We start from the raw sequence: 12,100 nt of genomic DNA, 5'->3' as shown, positions 1-12,100 counted from the left end.
TCCCAGTTAACATCCATGTACACAGAAGCATCTTGACTTTTGGGATGACATGATCCCCTAGTCATTGGATACCTGTCCAAGGATTTGAAACCTCAGCCAGCATCAAGAGCTACATAAGACAAAGGTATTAAGGACCACTTTTAACAGGTAAAATAATCCCATCCCACCCCAGCCCCAAACTATCAATAAAGGCTTCCCTTCTTAAGGCAACGCGATGTCTCAGCATGCTCTTATTGCAATCTACCCTTGCTCAATTCTTGTCATCAGTTTCATGGTCTTCGCCACGGATTTTTCTGCTCCTCTATCCCACTACACCCCTCAGCCTCCTCTGAGGCCCAACACCATATCAGATGCCCTCACGTGGTGCTCGTGTGATCACATGTCCATGTGCTCTTCATCTTTAGGCTGACCAACTGAGCTTTTAGCCCTGCACAAGGCCACCTGCTTTACTGAGAGAAAGGGAGGAATTTGGGTGGAGTGCATACACAACAACCTCCCAAAGCTTAGAGGGAAGCTGTGGCTGGAGATGTGTGTCTGCGTGGTGGGACTCCTGTGCACCCCTTTTGCATGAGAACACTGCTGCTCGTGCTTCCAGACTGGCTCTAGCTCATGTTTGGATTTCTTTCCTGGTGCTGGCTTTTTTTTTTTTTTTTTTTTTGCATGGTTTCTTTCTGCTTATTGTTTTCCTCTGGGTGGGAGGAGAGGGGAGAAGATTGAAAATGTAATATTCCTTCATATGGATGAATTGGAGACATACCATCCTGGGTCTTCCAAAATATCTGGTCCAGCTGGTGATGACTTTGAGCTGTGCTGGCTTTTAACCAGCAAGGTGCCTTAGGTTTGATCCAGCTCCCAGCAGCTCTCTTTGTTCATGTCCCCAGGTCCTGGTTGTGAGGGTCATTTTCAGGTTTCCATACATGCTGACTCACTGTCAAAGTGAAAGAGGGAAGCTTCCATGGGAGGTGAGCTCCCCTCCTTTTTGGCACACGGGTCAGCCAAGGACAAGGTTTGTGTCACAGCGACACCATGGGAAGCTCACAGGGCACATGGGCTCCATGTGTTTGTGCAGAAGCAGCTGTGCTCCAGCATGGCCACCTTTAAAAAGAAACAGTTTCTGGGGATTTGTTTTTACTCCTTCTGCTTCTGGAGCCATTTAAATACTCTGCATGACCCGGCTGAGAGTGCTCATTTGTCCTTTTCTCGCCCCTGCTGGTTTGAAGCAGTATTTTTAGCTGCTGCAGATAGATGTGCACCTGGGAACAATGAGCATTCTGGGAACTGCTCCTGCTCTCACAGCACCACTGTGGGAAACCTGACCCCAAGCAGATGCTTACAGGAATATACTGAGTGCTGCAGCAGCCTGGGTGGAGAGAGGAAAGCGACAAACCTCTGCCAGGGCCCTGGCTGCTTCATGCAATGCTTGCTGTAGGGCACATGATGGGGTTGAGGCTGTGAATCCTTTACCCTGATTGTGAAGGAGTAGCTCTGAAGGTTGCCAGGCTAGCAGTTAGTTCCCCTCTGTTTTGGGAGGGGCCTTTTAGAGGGGGACTTAAGAGGAAACTTTTGGAAAGGGCATGTTGTGGTAGGATAAGGCAGAAACTATTTTAAGCTGAAGGAGGGCAGAGAGATAAGATATTAAGAAGAAATTCTTTACTATCAGTGTGGTGAGACCCGGGCGCAGGTTGCCCAGAGAAACTGTGGCTGCCCCATCCCTGAAGTGTTCAAGCTCAGGTTGGATGGGGCTTTGAGCCACCTGGGATAGGGGAAGGTCCCTGCCCATGGCAGGCAGTAGGAGCTGGGTGGTCTTCAGGGTCCCTTCCAACCCAAACCATTCTATGATTCTATGATTTTCCTTTCAGAATTTTTTTTCCTTTGAGGTCACGCTACAGTTTGCTTTGTGCCCAGCTCCTCTTCTCAATTAGCCTAGTTGTGTCTTTAGAGTTGAGAAACTTTGCAAATCCTTCCTTTTTGCTGATGCCAGCTGCCTGCACATACCCAGCCCCGAAAATGGGAATAACACAATTCATCCCCTCCCTTCAGTAGTAGAGGCTGCAAGTCTTTCTGGTCATCGAAGGTCAAATCTTTCAAGACACTAAGACTGCCTGTTCACAGGAATAACTTGTGGTTGTGGAGCTTGTGCTTTTCAGACAGATGGACATCGCAGCAGATGCTTATCTACTGCGAGCAGAGCTCTCACAGTCCCTCTTCTTGGGAAAATGGAGACTTAAAATGTGGCTGCCGTATGGTCTGGTCAAGTCCTTGCTAAGACAACAGAGATACAGAGCCCTCTAAAAATATCTTATTGACTGTAGTGTGGATATGGGCTATGTGTGAAGCCAATGTAGATTATGAAAGGTCTAACAGGTGCTAATTATTCAAAGATAACTTACTTCTGTTTGTAAACCAGATGGCTTGACAAAAATGAGGACGATGGTCAGATTGTCCGAGAATTAGTGCCTGCTGGGGAGTCACCACTGCTAAAAAGTGAGTTTAGCTTGGAAAAAAGGTCTGGGTTTTAGTTGTACATGGATGTGTTTATTTGCTTTATTCTTCTTAATAATTCTTGTCAGTTCCCAGTAAATCTACTGGGCCTTTTTTGCCATTCTTATGCAAGAAGCTGCAGTAGGTCATGCTGAGAGAAATGCCTCTGACTCTTAAATTCTAGTTTATGAATGGCAAAAGAACATAATTGCAACATTATATAGGTAGAAAGAAAAGGTTTTTAAAGTTGTGATTTGTTTAAGAACTGCTTTCTTTTATATCTTTCCCTGAAGGATCTTGAATTGCTACTGTTTTAGTAGAGTAAATGCCACCAAATAATGACATTCTCTGAAGGAAATCACGAAAAATATTATATTGTCCTTTTCTGGAGAACCAGGGCTCCAATGCTACAATTTTCTTTAGAAAATGGTGCTTGCACAGTGCAGGTTGTTGTGTTTAGAAAAAAAAAAATACAAAGAAGGTCAAAGTTATTGAATTAAATTGTTAAGTATAAAAATGGTGAAATAATCCCATTTGCCTAAGTGCATTTTTATGCTGTGGGTAATCATCTAACAGTGAGAGGAAGGCATACAGAATATTTTATGCTTACCAGTGTCCCTATTGGATTTCTTCTTTATTTCGGTTAATAAATCCAAGGTGTGACAGCTTCTCCAGCATGGCCCTGAGGTGCTGGATGCATGAATGGAGGGCAAGGCCCTTTCTGTGTCTGTATCTGGAGCCTTCCTCCCCTGTCAGCTGTTAGAAGCCAATTGCCTGGCTGGGCACTGGCAGTGCCACTCACCTGTCTGTGTTTTGTGCATCGATCTTTCTCCAGATGTCAGTTATCACATCAGCGTGAAGACGGGAGATATCCCCGGTGCCAGCTCAGATTCCAGGGTTTTCATCAAACTCTACGGTGAAAAAGCAGACTCCAGCAAAGAGTTTCTCTTAGTCTCTGATAATGATCTAGGCAATTATTTTGAACGTAGTCGAGTGGATGAGTTTACTCTAGATATGATGGATATTGGAAAGGTAAGAATCAATTGCAGGTGGCTCTATACTTTGTGCAAGTGCCTGAATTCAGGAGCAAAATAACATTCCATATTGAAGGTGATGAAAGAGCCTTTGACATTCACACTGGATATTAAGAGGCACATTTTACATAGATTTTACACCAGTGTATTGTGTATGCTGGCATGTGAGGAGTGTTTTAAGCCTGCAGCTAAATACATATATTAACTATTTACACGAACACGGTGGAAGAGCACCGTGCCAGGGTAAGGAGACTGTTTTACATTAAGCAAATTCCGTTGTGTTGGGTTTTTCCCTGCCCTCTGGGTTTTTGTTTGCTTTTTCCAAAGATCAACCGAATTCTGATTGGGCACGATAACGTGGGTCTGCGGTCCGGCTGGTTCCTGGCCAGTGTCCAGATCACAGTTCCAGTCCAGGGAAGGCAGTACATGTTCCCCTGCAACCGGTGGCTTGACAAGAATGAGGCTGATGGCAGGGTGGAGGTGGAAGTCTACCCAAGTGAGATTTTGCCCATTGAGAAATGTAAGAGAACACGTGCTGCTTTAAAGATAGGGCTAAATGTGTATTGCTCCCATCCTTCAGGGCAAGGTCACCACTGTCTTAGACAATAAAACCAAAAAAATCACCATTCCTATGGGCTTATATTTGTGAGGAAAGTAAAATATTCCCCTCATGTTTTCTGAAAGAGTTGGAAAAACATTACAGAGATTTTCATCTCCATTTCTTGAGACCATATGAAAAATTTACATCCTGGGCAGCACAACACAGCACAAGACAATGTGCTTCTTCACTGCAATATCAGTGGGTTCTTCTTTTTTCTACATTTATCTGCCCCAGTACTTTTTTCTCTTTACACACCAGCACATGCCCCATCCTGTCTTTATTGCCCTGTTTCCTGGAAGGGAGAAGCTGTTTGATAACTAAGTGCCAAATCCCTACTGGCCACTTGACTTTTATCAGTAGACCCATTTTGTTTTAAGGCTGCAGTTAAAATTTGCTGCTGGGTCCTGAGAAAGAATGCTGTGGTTTTCCCCTGCTCTCTGCACCTCCCTCCCTTGCACTGTACAAAGGAGATCATTCAACCATTCTATAGTTAGTCCTGAAACAAAATTCCCTTTTAAGGCTCTGTTTTGCACCCCCCTGACACTGGCTAACACTTGTAAAAGGAAAGCTATTAGGTTAGTCCTCAGTGAAGAGTTCTGTTATCTCACATTTAGTTCGGATAAGAGCAAATGGTCGGCTATGTGGACATTTGTTAAGACAAGGTAATTTAATTTCAAACCTGAGCCCCCAGGAATGTTGTTATCTGAGTTTCTCTGCTGATTTAATTGCTTTATTTTTGGACCAGTGATAAACTATGAGGTGTCTGTAGTCACTGGAGGCGTGCGAGCCGCAGGCACCAACGCCAACGTCTTCATGCAGATTTATGGTGAGACTGGCAAAACGGAATTGATCATCTTGGACAACAGATCCAACAACTTTGAAAGGGGAGCCACAGATATCTTCAAGGTATGATGAAGGCAGTCACTGCCACTTCTAAAAGGGGAAAGAAATTATCAGCCAAAGTTGAGACATCAACAGAGCAACTGGCCCAGCTATACAAAAAAAAGACTTTTCAAGAAAATTGCATGTCTGGCAGTATCAACTGTCCTCTATCCTTAGTTTTGGAAGGCTTTTTATTTCTTTATGCGGTTTTGTGTTTTGTCGAGGGGCTTCTATCTTCTTAGGGGCTACTAGCAAAGGTGTCATTGAAATTTATGATCTAATAGCAGTATTTGTTTATATTTACTTTCAAAAGGATCTCAAAAGACTTCAAACTTTGGGCCTGACCACGTGTTATTGCCAATTCTCATTGTGTAGCTGGGGGAAAAAGAAAACACCATTGTATGAGAGTAGAAGGAATCCCAGGTTTGCCTGTGGTCACACACACCATTAACTACGGGTACAGATGTCAGCCCTGCAGAGGTTTGCAGCTGTAATTCCTGAGAATGTGTGAATGCCCCATGGATTTTACAGTGCCTGTAACACTGTCCCAGCAGGCCCTGCACAGCCCTGACACTCAATGTGCACAGCTCAGCCCTCCAGGTATCAGGATGGTCAGAATTCAGAGCTTTTTAAAAATTCAGGTTTATACTGCAGAGCCCACACCTCTTTCTGAGCAGCCCAGCAGCAAAGGGAGTGTTTAAAGGGCTGAGGCACCTCCAACAAAACTCTAGGGAATGAGCCAGGTCTTGTATAATCCAGCAAGATAATCCTGGGCTGATTAGGCTGCCCAGCAAGTGTGGATCACAACGTGGTCAGGCATCCTCTCCCTTTGGGACCAATGTTCTCTTCTGCCTTGTTAGCTTGGGGTTTCTGCCCAGAGGAACCATGGTTTGCAGGACAGGAATGGTCCTAGCACCTGCCCTGATGTGGGATCAGAGCAAAGACAAGGTGCTCTGTCAGAGCCACATCCTTCTGTAGGGCAGGAGAGACCAACATCTGGACAGTGAAGCAGAGCGCGCAGGTGGGCACAGGATTTCAGGCACATCTGCCACATGTGCTCACAGCACAAGACTTGGCACAGCAGTGCCTAAGTGTTCCTGAGAATTTGCAGCCCCACAGAGGCTGGATCCATCTCAGCACGGCTAAGCTTGCAGCTAATTGCTGAAGGTCCCCTGAATCATCAAGACTGGGATATCCTTCCTGCTGTCAGCGGACAAATGGAGGTGCCTTTATCCACAGCTTCACCAGTTTTGTACTGTGTGTTTTTGAGATCAGTTCACCTCCTCCTGCCTCATTTTCTTGCTTTACTGAATGGAGTTACTGATGTTTATATATTTTTAATGAGTTTTTGGGGATTTGAAATGAATAGTACCTTATAAATGTTTGCTTTTTAAAAACTCTCTATAATTTTAAGATTAAGTTTCTCTGATTTTAAAGGAAATAAGCTTTCTAAAATTTATGAGTAAGAGCTATTAGCCAATATAAGATTTATAATAAAGCCATATGTACAGTGTTCTGTTTACTTAGCTTTGCTTATATCCTCTCTCTGATATTTATTGCCAGATTTGAAAATTATGCCCATTTCTGTGATTTTTTTAATAAGCACACAAGGCAGAAGCTCTGGAGCATTAATAAATAGATCGTCTATCTCTTTCACTATATGAATGTTTACAAAAAGACACAGGCAAAAATAAGATTCTGTGAGCTACATGATAATAGGAAATGCCATCAGTCATGGACAAGGCATGCAGGATGATTACAGTAAATCTAAGAGTAAATCCGTGTAAGGAAAGATACATTCTTTATGTCAGGACAGTGGGATCAATTTCAGTTTTCTGATAAGCATCTTGTGTGCAATTGATTTTGTTTTAATCTACAAAACGCTTCTAGACTAAAACCTTACATGCCAAGTGCCAGATTTCAGCCTGAAGCAAATGTTTGCAAGTTTTATAACATAAACACTGCATAACAGCATAAGCAATCACCAGAAACAAGTCATGGGCTGTTGAAGGATTGTGTGGAGTAAAACCTTCTATCCAACTTCATTAGGTAGTAATCCAGACAGATAATCTAAACCAAGAAGGTTTTGTGTCTGCTGTGCTGACTAGAGGGATGTAAATCTTCTTACTGATCAGCCTTCTGCCACTGAAGCACTGTAACCACCAATGATTGTATCCTCTCTGCTCACCAAAAAAGTGAGAAAATACTTCTCTAATTTTCCAGATGAGAAGGAGGGAGAAGGGCACTCCAAACCCACAGTCTGTGTCAGAGATCGCGTTATATGAGTTAACTGCCTTTTCACTACACCATTATTGCTTCTTGCTGGGTTCATATCCTGTGCTGAGTATGAAAGGCATCTTATTATTAATTTCAAAATGCCTCATGCACTGAGAATCTGTAAAAACCTGGTGAGGTATTATCATATATTCATCTTCAGCGACAACACAGAGACAATACAGGTAAGGAGAGCAATGAGGAAGTAGGGAGCCCAATAAATATGAATTTAGCTCCTCTCCTCACCATGGCTACTCTGAATGTCTTCAGCTTAATCCGTTCAGATGATATTTGGTGATGGGAAGTATGAAATAGTAAAGCAGAAAGGAAAATGTAAACTTGCATTAGGAAATTGTTCTTATCCTTGCTTAGATAATTTTGTGTGATGGAGGCCTTGCTTGTCCTTTTTAAGAGAGTGCTTTATGAAATTAAGATTGTCTTCTATCCCTCTGGGTGCTGACTTTCCCTGGGTGGCAGAGAGAGGCTGCAGATGTTGGCAAGATTTACAAGATCCGGATAGGCCACGACGGGACAGGCATTGGGGATGGCTGGTTCCTGGAGAGCGTCACGCTGAAGCGCCTGGCCACCAAAACAAAGGGGTCGGATGAAAACACGGAGAAGAAAAAGAAGTCTAATGAGGAGGAAGGGGAGGAGACCAAGGAGGAAGAAGGAATGGATGTCTATACGTTTGTGGCACATCGCTGGCTGGCTAGGGACGAAGGGGATAAGGAGCTCGTGGTGGAGCTGGTGCCTGATGGAGAATCTGACCTGGAGGGTAAATACCATAGGGAGAGTGTGTGTGTGAGTGTGTGTGTGTGTGTGTGTGTGTGTATCCAGCCTCTCCATGAAGGATGATAACCACATTTGGCAGGACCATTTATCCCCCACAACCACCCCGTTGCCCCAGGCATGCACTGGATCTGTGGCGGGTCAAGCTAGGGAGGAAGAGGATGGTGGGTAAGCTAAGGCAGAGCGCAGAGGAGACAGCCTGAAACTGGAATATCCTAAAGGACTCCCATAGGATTCATCAAAGGTCATCTGGAGCACTTGGATCAAGAGTCCCAGAGGCCCCCACTGCAGCTGAGAGTTTAGCAAGATGTAACTGCTGTTATGGCCAAAGAGAGGGGCTGGAGGAAGGCAGAGCTGCTCATGTTTTAATATAGATGCCAACAAGCTCCAGGCAAACTCTTTATGTGCTGGCATTTTGGGGGTTAAACACTTTTGTGGTGAGCCACAGATTTGATGAAATATGGCCATTTCTGGGGTCCTTCTGACCTGCCTGTGCTATTTTACTTGCAGAAAATACATATGAAGTCCGCGTCCTCACTGGGACTGTGGGGGGAGCTGGGACAGATGCTAATGTCTTCCTGAGCATCTATGGCATGGAAAGAGGAGACACGGGTGAGCGCCAGCTGAAAAGGTCAAACAACCTCAACAAGTTTGAGAAAGGACAGGTAATGCATGAACTCCACTCACTCAAGCAAGAAGGAGGCTGGCAGGGCTCTCTCGGTTGATGTGCTGGCCGTTCACTACACTTTCTCCTCACTTCTTTCAATTTTTTTTTTATTTCTGAAATATATTATATAAAGCAAAATGCCTCAAAACATTTTCCAGGGGAGATTCATTTGAATAATAAGCTGAATACCAATTCCATGTTGGAGCCATTTTCTGCATCTGCTTCCTGCAAGCTTTCTGGTAATAATGCTTCCTTTCAGGAATACTTAAAACTTACAAACTTTAAATTAATATTGGAGAGTATTTTTTGGGGGAGTTCAAGCATGTAGATATTTAGATACAAAAACTATTCTAAGTACCCAACTAGCCAGGGAATAAAAGCAATATCACACAGTGTGCTGTAATTACGTTATAATCCAATCCAATTAAAGATCATCTCTTGCATGTTTAGTATTTGCTATAAAAAGTTTATGAGCAATTAACAAAAATCTACTGTTATAGCCAGGAGTTTTTCAAGGAATAATTCTGAAGAACAAAAAATTATAGAAACAAAAAGCAGCTGTGGAAAACTTGCAACTACAAAAAAAAAAAGAGCCCTAAGGTTGTTAAATAAGCTGTTAGCTGTGATTTATGAGCTTGGCACTGGTGAAACTGCAACCTGTACATAGTTCTTCATTCAGTGGGAAGAGCTCCAAGCTGCAAATGTAATGCTCCTTACTCTGGGGAATACAAACCCAAAGTCTACCAACATATTAATCACATTAAGATGTTTAAACTGTTATGATAACAAGGGCCATCCTGTCACACTAACACAGTTAATAAATGATCCTCTTGGTTGTGGTAAATGGCAAAAGGAAGAAATTCTGAAATATTTGAAATAAAGCATATGGGCTGCATTTTGGGGCTGTCCCATGCAGAGCCAGGAGTTGGACTCAGTGATCCTTGTGGATCCCTTCCAACTGTGGATATTCGAAGCTTCTACACAGAGGTGAGCAGGAGAATTTCCATGGAGCCAACATGGTTTTTGTCCGGTTCCAGATTCAATCTGTGGGAAAATACTAAGCCTGAAAGGAATGATATTTAGCAGAAAGGAGTTAAACTTACAGAAAGCTGTAACTGGGATGAGGTAAAGAGAGGAGTGAAGGGGGGAGCAGCTCCAGGGCTGTCACTGCCTTGTAGGAGCCCAACATGAGTGTTAATGGGAGACCTCAGAGCTCTGTAGTTATTTTTGTACACCCACACAAAGAGTACAAAGAGAACTTACAAATAGCTACGTTTTAATGGCAAAAAAGATGATTACCCTTGGCCATTTCTTTTCTTCTTTCTTGGAAACACAGCCATTTGCCTCTTGCCTCCTGTGCAGGTAGACGTGTTCACCATCAAAGCCATCGACCTGGGCGAGCTGAAGAAGCTGCGGATCCGCCACGATAACTCTGGCGCCAGCCCCAGCTGGTTCCTGGAGCGGGTGGAGATTACTGACCTCAAAGAGAGCACCACGTGAGGAGCCTGTTGTGCCCTTTTCATGGGGTCAGGAAAGGGGCTGTGCCCTCAGGAGCCTGCAGAGCCGTGGGGAGGCAGAGGAGATGCAGGAGGGCGTTGTTGGAGCTCCTCAGGGAATGGCCATCCCTTGGGAGCCTTGTGGTCCCTGTGCCATGACACAGAGTGTGGGGCCATTCTGGGGTACCCGTGGGGGGGTTTGCTGTCCCAGCACCTCTGTAATTTGGGAACCAGCAGTGTTTGGAAGGCAGCCTCAGCTCTTTTCTGTTTCTCCTCATGGGATGGGCTCATGTCTCCCTCCTGGAGCAGAGGCTGCACTCAGGCTTTTCCCTTCTAGGCCTCACTTTGGAAGTCTCTGAGTTTTATTTGCCCTTTCTACTTAATGCAAAGATCTAGGCCAAAAGCAAATTCTGATCTAAGCAAACTCTCATGATTTCCACAGACAGCTGGATGAGCAAAGAATGGGCTGTTCAAAATCTGAAATATAGGCTTGCCTTCGAGCTGGAACTTGCTGGAAATCACATGCTTAAAAGTTGCACAATGCTCTGATGGGTGGGACCACTCTTAAGGACAAGATGGGTTCAGTCTTCATAAACATAAAATGCCTGGGAGACTGGAGGTCCTTGAAGTTACTGAACTCTTTCTGGGAGTGAAATTAAAATGAATCAACCATGTGGGGCTGGCAGCCCAGAAACAGCACTTAGCAGTATGTGCTCCCTAACCTATTTATGGATTTAGCTCCCACAACACCAGATCTCAAGGACGAAAACAGAGGTATTGCTCAGCCTTGAGTAATCTTGTTGTTTCAATTTTTTTTTCCTTCAAGTAGCCTCTGATCTGTGCTTGTTTATGTTATTAAAGCCTGTGAAGTCCTGTGTAAGCACCGGGTGCTGCTGTCATTTTTTAGGTATTACTTTCCATGCCAGCGGTGGTTGGCAGTGGAGGAAGATGACGGTCAGATTGCCAGGGAGCTGGTCCCAGTGGATGAAGCATTTGTAAAGAAAGACTCAGAAAATGAGGGCCAGTCTCCTGCAACCTTGGGCCTGGAACAGAAAGGTGGAATGTATATGTTGGCCTTGAATTTCTTCCAGTGTGGGGTTGGAAAGGAACCAGGTTGTTAGTGCTGCTGAGGGCATTAGCAGTGAGCAGGAGCAGTTACTCACTGTGCTGGGAGTAATTTTGCCCCAGAATGAAATTTTCAGACATCAATGAAGCATCAAGTTTGTTTGCGAGGAGTGGACCCTCCTCATTTTTAGTTGATTTAATCTTTCAAGATTGGACCCTAAGTGACAAGGCTAGGAAGATGGGTAATAGGCTCAGTCCTTGTTTTTGAACTGAAATGCATATTGGTTGCTAGTATCTAAGGAATAAATCTCATTCATTTCACATCATGGACTGTTATGGTTAAATGTTCCAACATGAAACTGAGCAGAGAGGAAACACACCCAGACAAGGAGAAGGGACCTAAATTTGTCTCACTCTCCGTCTTGCTGCTTGTGTCTGTTGTCCTCCAAAACAACTTTGCCTCATTTGTATATAAATTTGCATGGTAACCACAGAGCAGTGACACACTCCTGGGTCACTGGGACACACTCAGCAAGGTGCTGAGAGTCCAACATTTTAACTTATTTCTTTTGGAAAGAAACCATGACATCCAGCTAGGGAGGAAGTATTCAATTTTGGAAATCTTGAGGTCATAGTAGCTGAGTGAACACCATTATTAGACTTTTCCATGAGATTTTTTATTAGTTTACTGCATTTTCTAGATGATGTTGCAGTAGAAACATCCCTACTGATTGTGTTCTGAAAGGTGTGTTTGTGAATATGAACTGTATATGTCAGTGTACACACTTTCTGGTATGTGTTATATGCACAT

General features: G+C 44.0%; 1 protein-coding gene across 1 annotated transcript in view; it reads left to right on the top strand.

The window, feature by feature from the left end:
* The window catches only part of LOXHD1 (lipoxygenase homology domains 1), a 150,622-nt gene that overhangs the window by 68,486 nt on the left and 70,036 nt on the right, over nucleotides 1-12,100 (top strand). The window contains exons 16-23 of the mRNA XM_031059646.1: nucleotides 2,408-2,484; nucleotides 3,317-3,513; nucleotides 3,843-4,035; nucleotides 4,862-5,022; nucleotides 7,750-8,047; nucleotides 8,572-8,726; nucleotides 10,091-10,224; nucleotides 11,132-11,280. Coding sequence (XP_030915506.1) covers nucleotides 2,408-2,484; nucleotides 3,317-3,513; nucleotides 3,843-4,035; nucleotides 4,862-5,022; nucleotides 7,750-8,047; nucleotides 8,572-8,726; nucleotides 10,091-10,224; nucleotides 11,132-11,280 — 1,364 coding nt within the window. The remainder of the gene's footprint in view (nucleotides 1-2,407; nucleotides 2,485-3,316; nucleotides 3,514-3,842; nucleotides 4,036-4,861; nucleotides 5,023-7,749; nucleotides 8,048-8,571; nucleotides 8,727-10,090; nucleotides 10,225-11,131; nucleotides 11,281-12,100) is intronic.

The sequence above is a fragment of the Geospiza fortis genome, unplaced genomic scaffold, assembly GCF_000277835.1.
Source record: "Geospiza fortis unplaced genomic scaffold, GeoFor_1.0 scaffold488, whole genome shotgun sequence".
NCBI lineage: Eukaryota > Metazoa > Chordata > Aves > Passeriformes > Thraupidae > Geospiza > Geospiza fortis.
This window is presented reverse-complemented; position numbering and strand designations above follow the sequence as displayed.